The 24,531-nt window shown below is 35.2% G+C and overlaps 1 protein-coding gene across 1 annotated transcript in view; it reads right to left on the bottom strand.

Annotated features, from left to right (window-relative positions):
• Positions 1 to 24,531, bottom strand: part of LOC127482479 (dynein axonemal heavy chain 5-like) — a 158,229-nt gene that overhangs the window by 117,059 nt on the left and 16,639 nt on the right. Inside the window, exons 13-33 of the mRNA XM_051812846.1 lie at positions 23,863 to 24,044; positions 22,204 to 22,323; positions 21,303 to 21,504; positions 19,818 to 19,913; positions 19,291 to 19,464; positions 19,108 to 19,197; positions 18,242 to 18,397; positions 17,137 to 17,276; positions 15,326 to 15,477; positions 13,042 to 13,249; positions 12,285 to 12,372; positions 12,045 to 12,168; positions 11,764 to 11,927; positions 10,579 to 10,671; positions 9,166 to 9,369; positions 7,235 to 7,315; positions 6,747 to 7,151; positions 6,482 to 6,600; positions 4,177 to 4,313; positions 3,025 to 3,187; positions 173 to 284 (exon numbers count right to left, since the gene is read on the bottom strand). Of these exons, the coding sequence (XP_051668806.1) occupies positions 173 to 284; positions 3,025 to 3,187; positions 4,177 to 4,313; positions 6,482 to 6,600; positions 6,747 to 7,151; positions 7,235 to 7,315; positions 9,166 to 9,369; positions 10,579 to 10,671; positions 11,764 to 11,927; positions 12,045 to 12,168; positions 12,285 to 12,372; positions 13,042 to 13,249; positions 15,326 to 15,477; positions 17,137 to 17,276; positions 18,242 to 18,397; positions 19,108 to 19,197; positions 19,291 to 19,464; positions 19,818 to 19,913; positions 21,303 to 21,504; positions 22,204 to 22,323; positions 23,863 to 24,044 (3,210 nt within the window). The remainder of the gene's footprint in view (positions 1 to 172; positions 285 to 3,024; positions 3,188 to 4,176; positions 4,314 to 6,481; positions 6,601 to 6,746; positions 7,152 to 7,234; positions 7,316 to 9,165; positions 9,370 to 10,578; positions 10,672 to 11,763; positions 11,928 to 12,044; positions 12,169 to 12,284; positions 12,373 to 13,041; positions 13,250 to 15,325; positions 15,478 to 17,136; positions 17,277 to 18,241; positions 18,398 to 19,107; positions 19,198 to 19,290; positions 19,465 to 19,817; positions 19,914 to 21,302; positions 21,505 to 22,203; positions 22,324 to 23,862; positions 24,045 to 24,531) is intronic.

Here is a 24,531-nt window from a genome sequence, read left to right as displayed (position 1 = left end):
TTAAGTCTTTTGTTTTACTTTTCTGTAACTAAGCCTAACTAGATTTTTGTCACAGTATAGCTGCTTTTATCTATAAAAAAGAATTAGGGAAAGCATCTTATGGTCATATATGATAGCCTTCAGTGGAGTGTTTCAAGTAAATCTTATCTCCAAATTATTATGCTGAACATACTTTGTTTGTCATCATTTCAAGCAAAGGACAGCTCTCTGTGAAGTCATCAATTTTTTTTTTTAGGTCTTGAAAAGCTTGCCATTCCTTCAATGCTTTTGGTAACTTTCGGATTCTTTAAAAAGCACAAAAAGAAAGAAGAAATATTTTATTCTTAATAAGTAAAATCTACCATTTAATAGTACAATATATTGTCATTTTTCAACTAGTGGACCAGTAGACTGTAAACATAAATCCAGTTGTGAGCTGGATTGCTTGTGGCTGCAGGCATGAAACACTGCTAAAGACAGTACAGATCACATTGGAATGGTTTGGTTTCTACTTCAGTTTGAACTACAGGAAGTTAATTTGATGTGCAACTCATGTTTGAACTTAAGTTTTTGCAGTGTCATTGTTTTATTATAAAAATTGAAAATGCACCTGATTGTGTAAAAAGGTAAAATGATTAAACAAAATATATTTTTCAAGTAAAATAAAGTACATCCTAAACTAAAACTAGTCTGCTTGCAAACAGAAAAATACTTCTATTTCAATCAAACAAGTCCTATTTTATATCGAGTTTGTACAAAAGATAATTAAAGAAAATCTTTATGCACAATTTAAGAAGAAACTGAAAATTAAGAACCTCTTGTACTGTGAATTGTCACAGCTACTCTTGCTTTTAACAAGTCATGCCAATTTTCATCTGCCAAAGCTACAGACCAAAGACTGACAGCAGTTCTCTTACCGCTCAGTTGCAGAAACTAAAAGCTGCATAAAACCAAGTCATAATGAAAAAATCCTTCAAAGAAATTCCCAATTTTTCACAGCTCAAAATCAGGCAGATCTGTCACACAATGCTGGAGCATATGCAAACTCTTCACTGCTTGCTAGTAAGAGGTACATGAACATATGCATACTGTCAGGCACTACAACAATTTTTATGGTCTTTCATCCTGAATCCAACAATAGATAGTATTAAACAGGCTAGAGAAAAGCATTGCAAAATGGGAAATTATACTCTGCCTTGTATCGATAAGGCTTTAAGAGGCAGTTCCTGGCTACTTCTATCCTGAGGCACAGCAAGTAATGTTCTAATAAACTTTGTCTTGGGATGGCTATTGGAAATGGAATCTCTCAGTTTGGTAATGAAAATGGCATTTTTTTAATACTAATAACTTTTTCCTTTGTCTTAGTCGCAGTAGTATTTTCTAACAGCAAATTCTATTACCTGCATATTAAGGTAAAAAACTCTTCCACTATTCCTTCTTAAATTTGCTGGACATTCTCTTTACACTGTATTACAGTAAAATATAAAGGGAAACTTCCCTCTAGATGTTATTATAAACTTCTATAATGCTCTCTACCACAGCATTTTCTCTAAATATTTCTCCTTTTTATTGCTTTCTAATAGGATTTATTTTCACCTACAGTTATTTTTTTTATTCTTCTTTTCATGATTCTAGGTTTTCTATTATATTAATATTTTTAAAGGAGTAGAAAAAACTACAGTAAAGTGCTACATGTATCTTTACAATTAGGCTGAAGTACTTATTGCATTTTCAGTATTCCTGCTTCTTTCATAACACAGCATACCACCTTAGCTATTTCTGTGTACTCCCTGTACACTGTTTAAATTTCTCAAGCTTTGAAGATAATAGCTTAATGCAATAATGACAGCAAGTTGCCAAAGGAAGGATAGTACTAGGTTAGACTTTTATTATAAAAAAAGCATTTACTGTCTATTGGTAGTCACCTTGCTTCAAAACAGCTTCACAACTGAGAGAAAAAAAAAAGAGTCTCACGTGAAGTACAAAGAGAAACACATAACTCACAACTATCACCATGCAATGGCTTCCTTCAGAGTTCTGAAGAAGGAAGCATAAAGTGAGTCCTACCAACCTGTAAAATGTAAGTTAACTGTAGAAAAAATCACAAAGTAGATTCCAGAATTCTACTGAAATGAGATCAAGACTTACATTGTCCAAATGCAGAAGTATATATGTTTCATATACATTAATTTCTAGTATTATTTTTAAAATTTTTAATATTTTTAATATTTTTAGAGTTTTTTCAAATTAATGCCTAGAAGGCAGTTCAGTCAGTTTTTCCAGAAAAAGAAGAAAATCTCCACCTGCCTCCTTCAGTTTATACAGAAATGGACCCTGCTAAAATGATGGCACGATCAAAAAACCATATGACGAAAAGCCCTGAGCATAAGTAACCTTTCCTATGTTTTTCAAAGATTTGGGATGAGATGAAAAACACAGATTTGACCTCAGTCTCTTGAATAATACCAAAATGTAAGTGAAGTCTCTCTGAGGTCACACTGGAGAATACGTGTCTGGGTCTGCAAGAGGTGCATCTTTACCAACAGAGCAGAAAAATTTCTCTGACTTCAGCAAAGCATGGTTTCAACTAGAAGTTATTTTGCATTTAATGTGGAAAACATTATTGCTCTCCAACGTCATAAAAAAACCCTCAGAATTTAGTGTGGCTACCTACCCTTCTTGAAAGAACAATTATAATTCAGACAAATGAGCAGAAGTAGACAGTAGCTTCAAAATTCTGTCTAACATCACGGACTAACAAGTTGTAAACTGAATCACTGATAAAGTATTATATGAAGATCAGCTATGAAAGTTATTTATACTTACAACCACCTTGCCACAGGTTTATGCACCTTATTTATTAAATAAGCTGCAACCTACCACGTCAGTATACCCCAAAAAGCCTAAAGTGACTCACAGACTAACTTAGTAAGGTCACATTCTAGATGCATACTGCACCACAGTACAGAGCAATTTTCATGAGCTAATTAACACACAGAGCTGAGAAATAAAAATTGTATGCACTTTAACAAAAAAACAACTTACTTGTTTTGAAAATCCAGAAGTTCATTGTTAATTTTTTCTATATTTAAATCATTCCAAAGCATTTCATTGTATCCATCAATACTAGCAGTAACTGTATTATAAAGACTGTAAAGTTTCTGAAGTAATGAAAGTTCACGTTTAATTTTGTGTAGTTCAGGATACTCTGTTTCAAATTTTAAAATCAGAAATTTGTGTTAATTGGGTACAAATGTATTCATGAACATAAAAATCCATGTATTTCTAAAAATGGTACTTAATAAATGTATGAAATCTGACTTGCAGTTTTTTAGATGGTGTCTAGTAAGAAAAACTTTTCCAGTTAAATTATGTAAAGACATCAGATTTTGATGCACAGTAATTGTTTAGATTGCTGCTTTTTAATAAATATTCTTCTCTAACAGTAGATGGAATCTTATAACTGAGATGCTGCACCTAGCTCTGTGAGGGAGACAATGTTGAAAATGTAGATGAAACGGCAAAGGCAATGTAGTTTTAGACAAGAACTAAAATATCCCCTATCTCAATTTACACTATTTATTAAAGAAGCAGAAGTTGGGGATGGGGATTTATTTCAAAATAAAAATCTAGAATATATTGGACAATAAAAGCATTTAAAACTGACATCTTTAATGGAATTCCTAGTTAAATACATTGTGATTATTTCATATGCCCTCAGACACGAAAGTATGCTTAATTTAGTATGTACAAATTAAAGTGCTTATCATGTATTCTGCTCTAACTTCAGTTCACACCATAGTCTTCCCAACAAACTGTGTCTGACTACGAGACATAAGGATATTACAGATCAGTTGCACAGCCCAAGGGAATTCATTATGTAACTGGAGCAGCAACAATTTGAGTTCTTTGGCAATGTTTCCCAAATTTGTACAGGGCAGAATACTGACAGGAGATGTGCTTAGCTCTGAACAGAAAAAGCAAGAGAGCTAAGCATCTGGACCCTGAGATACAATATTTTTCCACCTGATGTTTATGTATGTGCAGACTGAAAGCCAGTTTCACACAGCTGTTTTTCATAATAATTTACTGCAAGGAGTTTTTCTACAATGAATCCAGCACTGAATGCATTTAGCAAGAGCCACAAGAAAAATTTAATGTCTTAGGAACAGGTATCCTTATCCCCCGAGAAACTACCTGTAATAGGAAGACCAAATAATTCTTCCCCGGCAGAGAGAGATATATATTTCCTCCACAGTTCATCAAATTTGGCTTGAAAGATTTGTAATCTGTCACTTGCTTCATGGGGAGGAATATTCTCCTTGCTGGGGCCCCTGTAAAAACCAAAGCAAATTCAGCACAAGTATCAACCATATGGGTTTCAGAAAGCAGCACAACAGAACACAGAACATAATTACTGAATAGCATTTAATATTTTCTACCATTCTTTCTAGAATTTTTTACAAAAGACACTAAAAGAAAAAAATGCCACATATATTCAGTGTACCAAAATTACATACTGAGTAGTCCTTGAAAGAAAGTCCAATTTATTTTCTAATAATAAAATTCATCTGGGTTACCGTATATATGACGAACAGCTAAAATAGTTTACAGATGTTTGTTTTTTGTTATTTTCTGTTTATTCTGTAAAATATATTTTAATAATTATTTTAATCTATATTGTAAAAAGGGAAAGATAGTAGATATATAATTTATGAGTGAAAATTCTGGTAGCTGGTACTAGAACTATGATTAAGTAGTCAGAAAGATAAGAGAAAAAATATTATTTTCCCTAATGAGCACATCTCAGCTGTAGGACTGGGTGCAATCCCCAGATTTCACTCCTGGGACCACTTTTTGGCTACATCATAATCCTTTGGGATGAGAACTCTAAGTATGCCACCCTCTGTTGTGCTATGGTTATTTCCAGAAAGAAATTCAGGCAGATGGGGATGACAGAGCAGAGCATGCTGGCTGCTTGGGAAGGAAAATGGAACTGGCAGATGAAAGCAGTAACACAGTCAGCAGAGGCAGCCAAGGCCTGATCCCCTAGTACCTCAGCAGGAAGAGCAGGGCAGGCTTGGGTATGATAGTCAGGTTCAAATGATAGTCCAGATCTTTAAACAAGTCCACAGTAATTACACAGCATGAAGATCGAGCAGGGAAGGTGAGTCAGTAAGTCAGGGTCGGGAGCAGGTCTAGTTAAGGTAGCTAGGATGAGACACAGTCCAGTGGGTTCCAGGCTGTTCAGTGGTCAGTCTGAGAAGTGGGTCTGTGCAGTGGGATCCATGTTCAGTTCAGTAGGGTCCATGGCCAGGCACAGGCACGATAATGGCAGAGCTGGAGCTGTAGGTCAGGGGCTAAGCAGTGAAGTCTCAACTTAAAAACAGATCCCAGGGGGTTCAGCCCTGCACAGCTGCATGGGAGTCCTCTGTCACCAAAGGAAGAGGGAAGCTCTCTGAGGCACTAGCTCTTAGTTGGTCCTGAGCCCAGGCCAACCTTAAGGAGTAGGGGGTGCTCTCAGGATCCCTACAGTTGGTTTCAGCCATAGGGTATTTCCACTAATTCCTCTGGGCAACTCTGAGAGTAGACCTGCAGGCAGCACTATGTATGCATGTATCCACATTACCAACTTAACGCTCCAATAGATTCCTTTGAAGTGCAAATTTCACCTTGTTTCTATAGCTGGAGTCTTAAAGCTTTTGTTCAAATGTACTGCTAGTGTGCCTGCAAGAACTTCCACTCCTGGTGAAGGGAAGGTTGAAGCCAAGAACCTGGTTACCTTTTGGACCATTAATGCAAAAGAATATGACCCAGGAGAAGAGTAGATACTCTTCAAGGCCATCCAGGAGTGTATGCTCTATGTGTGAACTGAATTCTGTTCATAACATCAAGGCAGCAGCCTGCTTCACACTGCTCACAGGCTATTGGTGTGCAGTGAGTGCCCAGGGTCAGCTGCTGACATAAACTTCATTGCCAAAAGTCACACACTGTGAATGTACTGTCCTAGAACCATTAACCTATAACCACAGCAAGTCAAATCCTGTCTTTCCTTTTTTGTTGCTACTGTAGGAGTGTCGAGTGAACCACAAATATCCCACAATTTAAATTTTCAAAAGAGCCAAAGGAAGTTTAAAAATAAGACTAAGACTCAGTAAATTAAGAAATACCTACAACTGGAATCTCTAGTCACATTGAAGGCATTACTTAAATACTTAATATTAAATATTTGCTGAAGTGCTTTGTTGAGAATTTGATTTACTTTTTTTCCCAACCTATTAACTCGTACGGAATTTTACTGACTTCAGCATTGAAATCATGCTAATGAAACTGTGACAGTAAGACTGTGTGTCTATCCTACATTAATCTGAAATCAGGCCTTTTATCAGGTGTCATATATACAGTGAGGCTGTGCTGTGCTTATTTTCTGAAGCCCTTTAGATAAGCCATTTTCAAACAATCGCTAATGAAGTATAATTGTATTGCACCACAGGTTACCTACTTTTCATTATAGTCTTTATAAAATTCTGCAGTATCAATCTGGAATTTTTGAACACCTCTCAGTAAATCTGTTTTCATGTCTGGCTGTACCTTCAGCAGCAAGTCCTCAACCTGTTGTGCCTATATGCAGACAAAGAGAAAAATCAGGCACAAAAGATGCAGGAAACAAAGCACAAAAAATTTAATTAGGAAAATAGGTTTGTTCTAAAATGTCAACATTAAGAGGGTTCACAATAATGATTTGAGAAATAATACAGCTACGATACCTGTGAGTTTAGGTTCTTCCAGGCATAGGCCAATCCATCAACTCTTTCTGTATTTCCATCTTGAAAGAGCAGATTGTGTTTATGAAGCACAGAATAAGATTCTTCTATAGGTCCAACTGTCATGTCAATTTTAATCTCATTCTCTCGGATTTCCTTTAGTGCTTCCATTGCTCCCCGTACATCGTCAAGGTCATGGATGGGTCTGCTTAACCTCTTGCTAACATTTTCAATGAATGAATAAATTTCATCCATGTCTGTGGCAGACTTTTTAGTCAAAGTTAATCCAAATGTTCTTTGTCTTGAGCGGCATTCCTGAATTAAAGCTATTTTCAATGACTCTGTTGCAATATCCACTGATTGCAGTGCACAGTGATCGGGCAGTTCTCTGATTTGCATTTCTAATTGCTAAGATAAACACAAGTGTTCAGTCTTTAATTTCACTAAAATTTAACTGAACAGTTCATTTTTATTAAAGATAACATACTTACAGAAAAGTATCTGATTTGAGTTTGAAATTCAGCCATTGTTGGGTTTGTATCCATAAATTCCTTCACTTTTTCCTCTGGATCCTACATAAGAGAAGTTTATTTAGCATTGGTATTACAATAACCTACAGGGTGCTCAGTTGCCTGATGCACTATGCAAATACAAATGCTCCCTCTCTAAAAGAACTGAAGATGTAAGCATTAATTATTATAAACATAAATTATTTTACTTGAACTGCTTTTCCTGACTCTCACTCTTTGTGCAGTATGCTTTATAGAACTTGAAATCTATCTAACTCCAAAACTGACATGGGTCAGGATATCCCTAATCCATACAAATATAACTACAAAATTTACAATGTAGCTGCTAAAACTTTACTGGAAATACTTCCTTCCCGGTGTCCCTTCTGCCTGCAATCCCCCAAAGGCAGCTCACATCCTCTAATAGGTATTTAAATAGGAGTAATTGCACTCAGCCATCTTCAGTCTTCCCAAACCAGCATATTTAACTGCAGTTTCTAGCTACAGATGGCCTGGCCATTTGAAGAAATCACAGCTTGGCAGGGAAGGATGGATCTGAGGGAAGAGAGAGCATTTAGCCTGTTGAAGGTTGTTCAGAGGCAACAGAGCACTGAGCATCTTTTCATAAGGTAGGCCAGTTTCTGCAGAGCTGAGAACATCAGTGTCACCAGCTCAAGAAATGTGCTAGATTCTCAGTTCAGTTACAGACAAATGATCTTTACCCAGCTCAGTGAATTTCCTCTACAGTCTGCACTGTGAGGTCCAATCTGCTTGCACTTGAGGTCCAATCTGCTTGCACTTCTCTGGCCAATAATGAGTTACCAGTGACAGTTTCCAGTGGTCCCACAGAGATTACAAAGACAGGGGGAACAGTGCCAACTTTCTGAGGAATTTTAACTTCAAGGAGCAGATTAAGTGACTACTTTAGAAGATTTTAGTGAAGAAGAAACATCATGCTACTGCATCATCCAATCTGAATATGCCTTGTCTGGATGAAATGACATGCTATCAACATGTGGCTAGCTCAAACAATATCTCAAAATATGGAGGTAACTAAGCATTAAGATGTGGAACCTCAGAAGCCATGAAGAGGTGAAAATGCCCTATCTCAGCCTGGAGAAAAGAGTCAGCTGTGGGAACATGGTCAATTATGAGTTGATTTAGGAAGGGGAAGATAAAAATAGTGAGCTGTTACAAAGATAAGATTATTACTGTTTTAATTGCTTGTTTCTCAGTCTGACTAAAGCACCTTTGATAGGTAAGACCAGTAGTTGTCCATCCACACAGAGCTGAATTTCACTAGTCAGAATGTATACAAGGTTTTATTTCATCAAGGGTCTCCTGCCAAAACACTCCCTGGAGCTTTACCATTATGTGACTGGACCCATTTCCTAATGAAGATAAGTCCACCACCAGCCTAAATTGACTTCAGCTTTGGAATCCTTATTAGTGAAAGATTTCCTAGATTTACTTTCTCTTTTTTTGTGTGTGTGTATGTGTGTGAAGAAATAGAAAAATATCTTTCAGCAGTGATTACTTGAGAAGAACTAGTCAGTTTAATATTCAGGAATAGCTTTGTAGTCTGTAATTTCTCAGAGATTCTGCTAAATTGTTCTTTTCTATAACATCTGCAGACAAGATGCTGTGAGATAGATGCATAAGCATACGAAAGCATAAGCTTGTTTATGCTCCAACATTCTTTTTTGTTCTTCTGCTTTCTTGCTTAGATGGTTTAATTGATAAAGATTTGCAAGTTCTGGTCAACACAAGAGCAGAAGAGGAATTACAGGTATATGAATGCTACCATGAAACCAATGCATCCTACTGAGCAATTCTTTACACGACCAGTAACATTCTTTTTAATTTATCTAGATTTCACAACATAGCAACATTATATTAAATATGTATCTAACCTTGTTCCAGATGTTTGAAAATTCAGAAAAGCTGTTCAGAAGATCCAATGCTTCAGTTTTAAGAGATAAAATAATAGTACTTAGTTGGATCACCACTTTGTTTACATCCTTATGTTCGAGGATCTGCTTGTCTAAAGGTTTCAGTGCCACCATCCTGGTGAGTTTGCTCTCATCACCTAGCTCTACAGCAGCAGCTTGTTCAACCTGGCAAAAATTAAACAAGAAAAAACATATGTCCACTAGTTTTTTGGGGTTTTGGTTTTTTTAAATTATGGCATGCCCAATAATGAACTACTTCTAGGAACCAATAATGAAATACTTCTAGGAACTGACAGAAAGTGTAGATATACCAGCCACAGGGAGACTCCCTGTTCTTAGCTTGGATTTTTACAGAACTATAGTTCTAGTGTTAATGTTAATTTCATAAAAAATTGTCATGCAGAGCTCTATATTAATCATCTCTGAATTACATCAGTCAAATATGTGCCTTATACAAGTACAGTTGTGTTGTTTTCTCTTTCTGCACAACTCTTACATCTTCCTGCTTTCTTTAGTGTAGAATTACAGTCTATACCCAATCCTGCTTTCTTTACTGTAGAATTATAATCTATACCCATTCTTAAAAAGTCTTGGAGGCAGTGGAGGGTTGGCTGCTTGGAAATAAGTAAACAATTCTGCTTGATAAAACTGAGTTCAGTCCACTCTCTCCTAGTTCTTTTATTTATTTATTTATTTATTTGTTTGTTTGTTTGTTTGTTTGTTTGTTTATTTGGAGGACTTGAATTTTTTTTCCATTGAAATGAGCTGATCCATTTTTCATGTCAGGTAGACAAAATAGGAAAATATTTTTACAAACATAATTCTTAGCACAGATCTGCATAGATGTATATTGCATTACCAGATGAGACAATTAAGGCCATATGATTACCATTACTGTGCATTTTTGTACTTCAACAAATTTCAGTTTCTATCGAGACCTCAGACCTTTCCAAGGTTTTAGTGCTAATTTTGACACCAGCTAAAATATTTATATAAAAATAATTACTGTAGCATTATAGGTACCATATGAAGACTGAAAGTTTAACTTAAAATATAATTTTTGCCTGGAAAGACTGATAATTTATATTCAGCTAGTAGTACACATAGTACACATAGATAATGGTTCTATGCTATCATCATCATACTTGAACAGTATATTTAAAATATTTTTTTAAAGTAACTTTTGATTTTAATTTTAGAAACCACCAAACATAAGGCTTATGAATTATCACTCTTATGTTTAATGTCTTGGTATAGAGATTAAAAACCAGGAATATCCACCAGGTAACAAGTCAAGTATTGGTACAGAATATAATCTTAAGAAATGTTAATTAAAATACCAAATTTTTTAAATAATCAAAATAAAATACTCACCTGCTGCTGCTTATGATGTAAGTAAGCAAATTTCCACAAGGGAATATCTTTGGCTATTGATAATATGGTATTTACTGCTTTGTTTACAGCACTCTGAAAAGGTAAAACATTCCCCTTGAGCACTAGGAGATATTATGACGCCAAAATTTAAAAATTATACCTCTATCTTTACAGAAAATAGTCTAATAAGCATGAAGTAGGATCACTCAAAATACATTTTGTAAGGGGAAAGAGTACTCCATAAAGTTTTATCACAGTCCTTTCAAGTTTATGTGGTTCTCAAATAAGAACATAAGAGACCTTTACGAACAGTAATCATGATCATTTGGGATCATAACTTATAGCACTATTTCCCCTTAAACTGGTTATAAACATAGTTATTTATTATGAATAATAGTTTTCACATTCACGTCAGAATGTCTGGATACGTTTGTCTGAATTTGTGATGGTATAGTCTATAATCTCTACAGGCAGCTATACAAATTATTGTATAATTTCTTCTATCTCTGGCATTTTAAAATCACACTTTGTGGTTGATTTCTTACTGACACCACCATGAAGGCTGCAAATGAAATCTGAGAAATAATTCAAATACTGATTTTGACAGTCACCATGCTAAATGAAAAGTCCACAAATCAACACCATGAAGAACTCTGTGAATAATTTCAGACATCACTGGACATTGCAAGTATATGTGTAAGAATTTTGCTGAATTAGTATAAGTTTAAAAGAGTGTTCAAATTTTTTCACAGTTTAGGGCTTCAGGCAGGTAATATTTTTCTTTACATTTTACTACTTCTGAATGCTGACTTATGAATCACACTTTAAACTGATTTTATATTCTGAAAAAGTTTGAGGAGACTAGGAAATCAATCAGGTTGCATTGATGGCATTCATTTTTATTTTTGCATTCATTTTGAAATGTTTGCCTCTAAGTAGAGGTTTGTAAATTACTGAGTTACTGAGCTTTTAGAAAAACAGTTCCTTCTAATGGCCTGCATATCAAACATGATCCCTGGCTTCGTGTGCTTAGCATCCAGTGTTGTCATGAACTCAAGTGACTTTTTATCTTTCCCCCCTTCCTTTTAGTTCTTATACCAGATTAAACTTGTAAATATTGCTTTAAAACAATGCATTTATACATGTTTTATCACAAATGACTCAGATGTGCAACTATTTTGTTACCTGAATATCTTCAAGACTTGGTTTCAAGACAATATTTGGAAAAGCCAGTTGAATTTCAGCTTTGAACAAAGGAACCTTCTGTGTCTCTACAACCTTAGTCATCTGATACCTAGAGTCAATAACATGCAATCGATGTCTTAAGGACTCTAAAGAAATCTTCATGCCTAAAAAAAATTTAATATTTAAGTGAAGTTATTTTTTTTTACCACAATAAGTTTTGGGGGAAAAAATCTCAAAGTTTTGTTAAAAAAATTAAACATATCTGAAAAAGACAGACTCACATCTGACCAAAGAGTCAGTATTCTTCTGACAAAGCTGTCCCACTAGATTATAGTAAGCACAGGGCAGGCATTCTTGGCAGCGCGTTTTCTGTTTGATGTCAAGATGTGTACAGGCATACGAATCCTGAGAAGTGAAAGGGAAATTCTTAGGAAAACAATCATATTACCCAGCATATAAATGAAATATCAAATATCTGACTAGGTTATAAAAGGTTACTTTTTACACTGTAGAGTTCTTACCTCCAGAGTTCTTCCGGCATCTGCTTTCAGCCTGTGTTTAAGATTATCTACAAGTTCATACACAGAGCATTCCACTTGCTGACTCTGTCTACAAAAACAACCTTACAGTCACTCACAGGAAATCAAATGTAAGGCACACATCTCCAGTTTCATTGCACTGTGAAGAATATTATGTGCACGGAAATGCCCTTTTGATGCTTTGCAGTTTGTTCCTATTGCTAGGGCATATAGAGATTTTAAGATATTAAAATATGCAGACTGACAAGAAACCCATTTGTCAGACTCTGTCAGACTCTCTTACATCTGATTCAACTGGACTTCACAATAATTAAAAAAAAGCTTTTTCCAGCAATAGTTAATAAAACAGGCTTATCATGATGATGCAGTAAGATAATCTGTGAAATCAGAATTAGTAAAATAAAAGAAGAAGCATTAAGAAACAAGCAAGTAACATGTGGAGAAATTTCAAAGCAATTAACACGTGAATGAGATTTCAAGTCTTATCTGTCTTCATTTTTTTTGCTACTGATTAGAATGCCATAAGAAGAAATGCTAAACACTACAGATGCTATTTCACAATTGCCGTGTCCAAGATACTTTGGAGTTTCTCCCTTGCATTCTAAGAATATAATTTTGCTTTAAACAAAAACTCTGTTATAATAACATTTTAAAAGAGAAGTTTGTATGCATAGAAAAGTAATACGTAAATAAACCCTCAGAAAAATGGCCTTCAAATCTGTGCAATTAATAAACCTACTGAGACAGTTTGCAAGAAGAAGAGATAGCAAGCTTTTCTATCTGTTCCAGGAAAGAGATCGCATCTATGGGTTTATCTTCTGGCAAAATTATCAGAGCAGTGTTCGACATGTCCTCCAGAATTCTTTCAATTCTGCATTCCAGGGTATCAGCCGCTTCTTTGACTACGTAGTCCAACTCCCTCAGGGTACTATAAACATTCTGAATAACTAAGCAAGGACAACAAAATGAAAACAAATAATGCAAAAGACAGATCTCATCTCCTCTTCCCACCCCCACCCCCATCCCTCCAGTTATTACAATAAAATGAAGATTTAATGGCAAAGAAATATGCAATAAAGGCCTGAAACAGAAACATGATGGACTTGCTCTACTTTTGAATCTTTAAATTATACCATTTTATAACAAATAGAACAATGTCCTTCAAACTATCTCTTCTTTTTGGTATTAACCTTGTAGTGAAAAGGATCAACAAAATTTAATGTAAAACAGAAAGAATACCAGTGTCCAAAATTATTTTGGTCCTCCTACATACATACACACACAGCAAAATGTGGTACTTTTAAAATTGTAATTCACTTCTAAATTAAATTGCTAAAATTACCCCAGGCAAGAATGCAACCTTGTTAAACCACTAGATTTCTTCTTTCATAGGAATGACTTAGCTTATTTTGGAAAGAGATAAACTAAATGGTTTAAGAGATGTGTTTATTAAGTTAAAGGTAGAAACAATTGTTTCTGAATAGGCTGGAAAAATTCTTTCCCTTTCATTCTTTCACTACAAAATAGAGAGAAATATGTCACCTGACACCCTTTGTCTCTTTTATTACCATATAGCACCATATATATATTTCTACTGTATGTAGAAAGAAATCACTATGGCATCTAAGGCACAGCAGTGTGAGAATGGTGTCCAACTACTGATGCTTTAAGTGGAAAACCTCATTTATTACTATTAAGAAGTTAATGATGGAACTTGTCTTTTTTATTTACTAAAATTGACAAATAATCCAACAAATGCCCTAGATTTTTTTATATATATAAATGAAGTAATCCTAAAACCATTTGTCTGCCTTATCTCCTCAGTTTTAGTCTAGAAGGCAATTATGAGCCCCTATACTTCTGGATGAAATTTCAAGCTCATGCTCAGTGAGTTCTGCACACTGCTGGCAGTAGGCAGTTATTTTGTACACTGAATGAATTGCTACTTTTTAAGTGTCCAACATACATTTGGGCATGTTAGACATTGCACATCTTCAAAAATATATGGTGCGCACACTCAAGAAAAGAATTCCCTTTTAGATGTAGCAGCAGGAAACAGCCCAGATACTCTTGCTACATAACCCCTAACTTGTTAAAAAAAGGACCAGTTTCCACTAGGACAAATGGTGAAACAAAGATTCAGATACTTAACATATGGCAGCGAGTATCTAAATGAATAAAAAAATAAATAATATTGTAAAGAACTTCCTTTTGATGTGTTACTAAACTATGCAAACCAAGGACAAAAACTCACTTTAGAGCTAAAAAGAAATATAAAAACCACTTGCCATTGGGTTTTTGTGCTCTGGTCAGGCAACAGTCAAGTAAAGCTTGAAGCTGACCAGCCCTGCCTTAAGCACAGGTCAGAGCCCTGTGCACCAGTGCCACATGGCAGAGTCACAAATGAACAGCTGCACAAACCTGTGCCCATTTCACTTTCAGATTTTAGTATATCTGCTCCTGTTTATCTTGCTGCTTTTCATTTTGAAGAAAACAAGTGAAAGCCTAACATCAATCAACTTCAACCAAAAACTGATTTACAAGCATGAGTTATTGTTTTCTCACAAAACTGCAATATAAAAGTCTTGCTGATGGTTTTACATATGCCCATTTCAATGACAATTTTACAACAGTTAATCAATTTTATGTAGTATTTGATAGTATTTGATAGATAATGTATCTTATTGGCTGTGTGGAAAAAGCTCAATATAGGCATTGAGCAAAACAAAAAATGTTTTCTTGGAAAAAAATTACGATTTGGGCAGAAATCTCCAACCTTGATTTCAGACATGTCACTTCTGGGATGTTTGGCATAAGTCACGGAGATTTTTTTTATAGAAAAGATAAGAGATATTATTAAAACACCCATGGCCATTCTCTCGTCTCACATTCTTGTAGCAGTTGGGCTAAAATTATCTACCTGAAGTGATCAGTCCACAAACATATTTTTCCCAGAAAAATAAAAACAGAATTCAGGTACCTAACACTATCAACAATTCACCACTTCCTCTCCTGCTACATACATTTATTGATGTTCAAAGAAGTCCATGACAGCTGCGTCAGGCCCGGAGTCAGGGCATCCTCAACTTGTCCTATAAATGGCTTCATCAGTGGTTTCAGCATAACAGGAATCCCATTCAGACATTCTTTGTAACTGATCAACAGATTCTGGAGTCTGAAAGACATGATCATCTTTATAATGTGCTTTACTTATATATTTGAAACATACAGAAGTTTGGACTCATTTTCTTTTAATAAGATTTGCAAGTTCTGATCCTGTCTTAAAAACAAGAACTCTTTCCAGCTCTTCCTAGCTCAAACTAAGCCTCTTTCTCCTTACCAACATCAGAACCAGACTGGAGAAATAAATGTCTCCAGTAAAGTGACTGTGATCAACTTAGAGAATTTCTCTTCCAAGAAAAATTAATTATAACTAAAAAAAAAAGAAAAAGAAACAGAAAACTGAAAATGTGGCATTTTTGTTTCCTTCTTCCTATCTCGCAAGACATGGCATGAAATGATGCTGCTTATAGGGAAACCTAGATCCAAACCACGAAGAACACCAAATCCCAAAGAAAAAGAGGCCAAATTCTGAATAAAGGCTTACCAGTATAGTTCCATGAAAATGGAGCTACACAAAGAAGCTGCATAAACAAGAATTAGAAGTAAATAAAACTCAAAGGTCAGATATATAATGGGTTCCTTACAAGAACTGCTGCAAAGAAACCGCAGCAGTGTTCAGTGTGTTGTGTTCTATGCCAGATTAAAATGATGACTGTAGACAACATTGTCACAAACCGTATACTGAGATAGCTCATTCGCAATATACCCAGCACTGTTTTTCAGGTGTTGTTAATTAAAAATCTACAGCCTCTGAATATTTCTTCTTTGCTTGGGGAGTAAGTCTGAAGTCTTTTTTTAAGTCAAAGGTAAATTTGGGGTTCTCTTTTTACTGCAAACATTTTCTGTAGTTTTTTTTCCTGTTGGATGGAAAAAGTTGGGGCTGTTGCTTTTTGCAGGTCTGAAACACAGAGTTTGCCTTGCACATTAAAAATTCATGGTTAGTTTGTCCTTAAACACTCCACAGAAAATCACTGAAAAATGTCACATTGTAAGAGTGAAAGACTAAAAATTTTAACAATAGAAAAAGGGAGGCGGGGTTGAATTGAAGTGTTTATGAAACTCTTTGAACTTTGTCCCTTTTTGTCCAATTCTATTTAGAAATGCTCCTCACAAAGCATTGCTTTTTAAAGACTGCTCATCCTTGCTTAGAAAGTTAGTGATTAACAATCAGGATCCCTGAGAATGAAAACAACTCTTGCAGCAGGGATTTGGACTGTTAGAAGAAACAGAAAGACATTATTTAAAATCAACAAAAGTGATTTTAGATATTCAACAGGAGAGAGAGAGCATGTTATAAGTGAGGTGATGTATTAGCTATATAAATGTTGGAGTTGTGATGTAATCAAGTGGAAAATTCCAGCTTGTATTTCTAACAGAAAAAAAAGCTTTTGATGTTAACTGTAATATTTTGGAGTGTAATCCCTATGTTACAGTGCTTAGATGCCTTAGAGGTACCTAGGAGCTGCACTTACAGAGCAGCTGCTGAAGTAACAAAACAAAAACATGTCGGCATTTCTGGTAATGAGATACGTGTGTAAATAGGAACAACTGCATTTTAACAGTATTAATATGGAAATGCAGGGAAAAGCAATTAAAATTCAATTAAACTCCATCAAAGAGAAAAATCACAATAAATCAAAAGCAACATATGCAACCGACTCAAAGGTAGGGATTTGCAGATGAGAAACAAATCCGAAAAGTGTTCACTTACTCCATTTGACATCTTTTAATCTGTTCTTCACCTGCACACAAGACAAGGACAACATCTGGAACTTCAAAATGCATTTTTTTCAGGTATTTTGTCTCACAAAGTACTTCCAGGAGCATTGGATCTAAGTTTACAAATAATTCCTTCATGTAGTAGTACAAGGGGAAAAAAAAGAAATAGAAAATAAGACCAGTTTGGTAGTTACATGTAGTGTGATATAACTGGATCATATAAAAAGACGTACATGACTGAAGAAGATTTTTTAAATGGATACCCATGTTTCTATGCAGATCCTCAACCTCCTCTACAAATATACAGGTTTCCCAAAGTGTTAATCAACCAATATCTTACTCTGATTTCAATTCTTTGTGAGACCTTCACTGTGCCTTAAACACTTGGCTCTAGTGATTTCCCAAGTTTAATTCTAGTTCTGCAGCTACATTCTGTGGAAGCTACTTTGCCTTTTTATCTCACTTTCTCCAATGGTAACTAGGGGAAGATACTGTGAAGGTTAATCTCTATGTTTTTGGGGGCACTAAATGTAATTAAGTTGCTACATAAATTTGAAAACGAGGTTCTACTTGTCCATTATGGAATCATTAGTACAAAAAATGCCACATTTGTATCATAATTTCTGTGCACTACAGCAGAAAAAATAACCTGTGAAGTAAGAATGGTAAGATTTTCTGTCTCAGCAATCAGTTTTGAAAGCAAATTAATGAATTATTGTAATATATCCAACACAGTGATATTGATCACTACAGAAAAGACCATGATGTAATAAAAACTTCCTTCCTTGACTAAAGTTTTGGTTAGCACAGAAAAATAAACCAGGAAACAATATCTTAAAAGATGTAGATAAGTTAATAGTAGATATGTATTTCCTAGCTACTGCCTCTGTTATACCTTGAATAAGGCAGAAGCCTTATGAAGAAGAGACATGATGAAACAACAAGAAAAAAATATTCCAATATTCCAATTCAAGTTGTTCATTTTTTAACCCTGTTAAGGTTATTTTAATGCCTTCTTGCCTATCTATGATATTATTAAAGTAGCATTTGTAATATTAAATCATGTAACAGTAATACAAAGAATAAATCATATTTACCTTAGTTTCTGGGTGCCTGGCAAGTAAGGAAGCACACAGAGCATTTCTAGCTTGGTCAGCAAATCTACACCAAGACCTATAATAAATAAGTTCGAATTCCAAAAGAACTGCAGCCATTTTATTGTAATTCTTAACAACCTTTTTCATTTCCAGTGTCTGCAATTTATGGGAAAAATAAAAAGCATACATCACTCAAACAATTTAACGAGTTTAACATAGGAGAAAGTCCCTCCACTAGGCTTTCTCTCTCCAGTCCTAGGAAAATGAAACAGTAATAGAAAACTCTAAATTATGCTATTTTAGAGACAAGGTAGGACGCAGGAACATAGCAATATATTTAGCAATTCAATTATTAAAAAGTATTCAACTGCTCTAACCAGCATAGCTCTTTTCCTGATTTTTCCTCCCAGTCTTGCCCATTAGACAAACTCTGTTACCATGGCCTATACAAGGTATTGATGGCCCGTTGAGAAAGCTACACAAATTATATTCTTTCATGAACTGTGGCTAGTGTTTGAGGCCCTCTTCAATACAGAGCACATCAGACAGAAGGCTCTAAGCTTAGGTACACAGCCAACAGTGCTACTACCACAATTAACATGAGTCAAATCCCAGAAGGGACAGAAACACTGGTCTGAGTCATCAGCCTCATGTTTTGAGGGAAGCCACTGTCTTGAGCCATAGAATAATAATGCTGCAAAAAGGAATTCAAAACCTGGAGCAAATGCTAACACCTATCCCTCCTGTTGGATGAGTTTGGATACAAGCTTCTAGAAAAGTGAGTGCAGGAGTATAAAAATAAATCATGTGTTTGTTAATAACATCCTTGAAAGCTTAGCATAAAGGCTCCTCTGCTAATTTCCAACCTTCAAAAGTGTGGTTTTCTTTTTAAGGAATGTCATTGGATGGTCAATTTTTCTGAATAACTGCTGAGCCCACATAATCTTCCCTGTTACCTAAAACACAGAAAATAGGAGGTTATATTTTCATTAACTTAAAAACAGTCAAGAGGTAAAGTAATTTTTCTCTCTCATTTCTTTCATTCTTACTGGTGGTATATTACGTGGTATAGGTGGATTTTCCTTTTCCTTCTGGTAGAGCTCTTGAATAAACTCCAAGTCTTGGCTGTACTGCTGAAGGACAATGGTATACTTCTCATTAAGATCAATATTAATTTCTCCTATTTGCTCAAGCTTCATCAGAAGTACCAGCATCTGTTCAGTCTAAAAAGGAAAATGGAGAACTTACTGTAAAGATGTTAACAGTTCAGAAAGCCATTGTTCATAAACTATTTTAATGATTTAGAATATGCTATGTAAATTCGTAAAAATAAACTTAAAAATATAGGGGAAAGGGGGAACATAAGCCTGACACCAAGTAAGAATGAACATTATTTTCCAGTACTTCTGCAAGCAAATTTTAGAACATTTGTAATAGGTTTGATGTCCTCCAAAATTATCTCAGCCACCAGCACAGTACAAAACATCGGTAGCAATGAAGGAGTTCAGTAGGAGCTATGGGTACTCAGCCTTTCTAAGCACCAGAACAAGGGGCTTGCATTTGTAACATCACTTACAGTTACAGTCTTCTCAAACCACGAATCCACAAATTCTTGTATGGATTCATACAATGCTGCAATTTGGTTCTTAAATTCAAGGTAATCTTTTTCAAACTAGAATAAAAGCAAAAGAAAAAAATCATCTATAGTGCTGCCTTTCCCTGTATAAAATCCTTTCCCTGTAGCTTTTGGGGAATTTGCTTTATCTGCCCAGTGCACGTGTTCAGAACTGAATTAAAAAGAACAGGAACATCATCAACGAAGGTATTTACATTCTAAGCAAAGCAAATAAATATAAGCAGTGTTAGGTTAAATGATTGAAATCTCATCTTCATGAACACAAAGGAGCACAGAGGAACACGAACAGGAGGAGGAAATCTTGTAATCTAACCAGAGATAACAGAACACACTCACTAGCTACTCCCAGTACTGCCATAGGAGAGTACTCAGTTCACTGTCCAGGTATGAAACCCACCAAAGTTGAGCAAAGTGGCAGGCTCTCTAGAGCACCTTACAGACTAAGGGAGGTTATTACCAAATTTCACAGCTCCTAACTAGAAGTAATTTGGATATTCACCTGTAATATTTTTTTCTTAAAAGTCTTAAATACTGATGGCCTACAAAAAGAGTTCAATGCAAACTTCCCCTCAAAGAGAGCACTTGGGAACACAGTCTATTTACCTGTAAAGCCATACTGGTTTTTAACACCTCCAAATTCCAGTTAACAGTAAATGCACTCTTTCAGAAAAGAGCCATAGAGCAAGTAACACAGGCCAACATGACACATCAACAAACACAAGCCAGAGAAACACAAGCCATCAGCCAGTTAGAAGAAAGCCAAAGGTACTTCAGACTTAAACATTTAAAGGAAAGTTAATGACAGTTGAAAGCTATAGTTCAGGAAGGCAGGAGAGTAAGTCAACATTTCTAGAATTACTTTTGTTAGACTATTAATCCTGCAAAATAAGCAGGCTATAGGTCAAAAAAAAAAAGCAGCTCAATTCCAGAATGTACAGAATGTATTAAAACATGAGACTGAAGCATTTGAAAAGCCACTTTAGTTTTTATCATTCTGTTCAGCACTGGGAGTGATATGATTCTCTTCTCCACCTAAAATGTGCAACTATGTGCCTTTACTAACTTCACTATAATACTCCATTACTATTCCACTAAGTATTTTTAATAACACTAAGGAACTCTTACAATTAGATAAACTGTATTTAATGTGTTGACATGCCTGAATTAGTTTTCACTATGCATCTCAAAACAATCAAGTTTAGGAAAACTCGTTAGTAGCATTACCCGTCACACAGAAAAATTTGAAATAAACCCCAAATCTACCCTAACACTTTTAAATTGTGTTAAAAGATACAAAAGTATTAGTATTATTGTTACAGCAAAATAATATATGCATTGTTACAATATTTAACATTTTTTGCATAGTTCCAGTGAGAAGCACAGAGTTAAGGGAGAGATTATCACACAAGCGCCAAATATATGTACCTCTTTTTTTCTGTGATCCAGAACATCATACTCTTTGGATTTGGTATTTGTAGCAATGCTCTGGTAATGAGTAGTGATCTCTTCAATACCTTCTATTTTTATATGATGGAGCTCTAAAAGGCTTTCCATAATATTGCTCATATGTGAAATCTTCTCCAAACGTTTACAGAAGGCATCAAATTTTCCAAATATATAGTTTTCACTAAAATAACAAAGCAAGAGAAGAATTGTAATGCAAATCTCTTTGCAACAGATTTTTTCTATTTAATCCACATATATTCTACCAGAACTGCCATCAAGTTTCACACCAAAAAAACCCTCGTGCTCTAATAATTACAAACCAAGTAAAAATCATTTTAAACTAATGGACATAAACTAGAAAATGTTTAATCCTTATATATGTCAATTAAAAGCTTTACCACATTTCACAGGAGTTATTCTTTCAAGTAAGACATTTACAGGACATCAAAATGTGAACATGTAACACTAAGAAATGCCTCATGCTTTAAGTACCAATATAGGTAAAACTCCCCTTGGCATTGTGATAGACAACCCAGACCAAAGCTGACTAAATTCCCTTAGAGTGTTTTTACTTATATTCATGACTCAAATTTGTTGGTATTTCAGACCATACATATCCACTTGTATTAAATTAAAACATGCATAAATTCACCTGAAGTCCTCTTGGACAGCTCTTAAATCAACAAGGGACTGGCAAAAACCTGTCACTAGTTTCTTCCTGAATAGAATAAAAAAAGCCTATGCAAGGTCATGTTCTGATTATAATTATCACTTGATTTTAATTGAGAATTTAGACTTTCTGTTAGTCAGCAGATAATATGCCACCTCATTTATAAATTGCATACACCAATATGATTCCATATTAAAGTGAATTATTTACCTGAAATCAAATTGCCTGTCATTTGGATTTTCCTTTAGCTCCTTCCTAATTTTCTGAAAGGATGTTTGGTACTGTTCTTTGAGGGAAATGCATTGTTGTATCCTTTTTAGCAATTCTTGCCTGAGGAGGAAAGTACAGAAGACAGAGAATCATCCTAAGGGTGTCCTCCAAAGAATATTAAAAAAAATAAAACATTTCAGTCAGATACGCAACTTTGCAAAATAAAACCACAAAATTATACATTATGTGAAAAACATTCAAAGTATGATCTTTACATGAAAAGCTTTTGGCTTAAATCTGTTATCTAGATCGGATATTTTTAGTTTAGTTTATGTTGTCATCAAACCACATAGTCCACAGCATAGTCCAGAAAGGATTTATACCAGCTTAATGCTGGCTATTGAATGCCTGCAGTTTGGTCATTTCTCATCTTCTGCATTGAATATTGCTGATAGGTTTTCCTTAGCTTGTTTCTTTGCTATTTTTCTAAGGAGACTGTGAAAGTATTTTTCCCGACTACAGTAAGCTTGAGGAAAGTTTTGTTTCTTTAAAAAGATACACCAGGAAGAACTTAGTTACATCTTATACACTCATCCTTCAGATACATTTGTTTTGCCAGTGACATCAGCATTCACCACCCAATGGATAACTTTCATACAAACACCTCTGTGCTTCAATTTATGCTGAATGAAGCACTTGGACAAGTAGCCATAGAGCAGCTAACTCATCCCTTCTTTGAAATGCTGCCTTTATTTCTCCTGGCAGTGATGCCTACAAAAAATTCAAGGTCATCAACAACTGTGCTGAAACCCTGTCAGTCCAGCTGACCAACACTGCATGATTGCTGCTTTTTCTCCATCCCTCTTTCTTCCCACCACCTCACTGTTCAATTCCTACATTTCAGATTGCAAGCTCTGCATATGTTTTAGATTGCAAACTCCTTGGAGCAAACTTTTGGTTCATTTTCTGTATAGTGCCTAACATTTACTGAAAACCATAGACTACTGTTATACTAACAGCTGTACTAAGAACAATAGAAAAGAAGAAAAAAATTAGTCTTAGGTATGTCTAACTAGCAAACTTACAGTAAATCTAGCTTTTTTAATTTAAGATGCTTCATTAGCACCATTTTTACTCCACATACAGCATTCTCCCCAGAATACTCAGAAAATACAAGTCTGAGTCCCATCTTATCACCCACATACCTTGCTCCAGAGTACAACTGAGTTGTGATTCTGGTCCTGATATATATTGTCCCCTTCCTCAAACTGACTTTCCTGTCCACTAACAGCAAAATATAAATCTTAGATGGAAGTTTGTCAGTCTGTCCTTGTAGTTTTTTAATGAAGAACATTAGTTCACAGTTCTAATTGCTTAAGTGTGTTTTGTCCATGGGGACAACATATCACGTGCTGTATACGAGTATATATTACATGGTTTTCAATAACATGCTTTTTTCACAACACATAGTAAATTTGTTCTTGCAGAGTACTTAATTCTACACCAAATTAGTAGTTACAAGCTTACAGTCAACATGGGAATCAGTGCCTGGTAGGAGGACAAAGGGCAACTTAAATTTACCTATTAATAATCTTGATGACTAATCTATAATTTTACTTCTAGTGTCAACAAAAGAAGATGAAATTAAAATTCTATCACCTGTCCAGATCCCAGATTTTTGAAACACCTTCACATAGATATATCTTGCATGTGTTAATCATTTGATTCGTGATTTTAAGAAAAAGAGACGTCATGCGCTCTGATGTGTTGTAGTAGGATGATGTACAGTAAATCATACAGATGGTATTCATTAAACTGGGTATATGTTCCATCATTGTTACCTACAACAGGAAAAAATGGGAAAGCCAGCAATTCAAATTTCCTGAAAATTAACACAGTTGAAAATATGACCACTCTGGGAATATGTTTGTCAGCAGATAAACATCTTTCTGATTGTAACACATTGCTCCTGAAGATATCTCATTATGAACCAGACCATCCAATTCATTTGCAAGGACTTACCACACTATGACCAAGAGAAAAAGGTGGGAAAAGGGTAGTCAATAAATGAATAGTTCTTTTTCCAGAGTGGGATTTTCCAGAGGAAAAACAACAGGTTTTTTGGCCATGGCCTCCAGTATATGAAGGTGCTGTAGCCTGCTTTGCAGACGAACATACTACCTGAGGAAAAGAAGTCCTACACTGCTACAAAAGAGTTGGCCTGCTGAGAGAGGTCAACTGAGAGGCCTGCTGAGAGAAGGACAAGAAAAAAGTTGGCCTTTGCTCATTTTGCCTATATCTGTACAGAAGAGAAATCCAGAAGGGGGA

Source organism: Manacus candei, unplaced genomic scaffold, assembly GCF_025592945.1.
Source record: "Manacus candei isolate 608988 ecotype Guabito, Panama unplaced genomic scaffold, ASM2559294v1 h1tg000088l, whole genome shotgun sequence".
Lineage (NCBI taxonomy): Eukaryota > Metazoa > Chordata > Aves > Passeriformes > Pipridae > Manacus > Manacus candei.
This window is presented reverse-complemented; position numbering and strand designations above follow the sequence as displayed.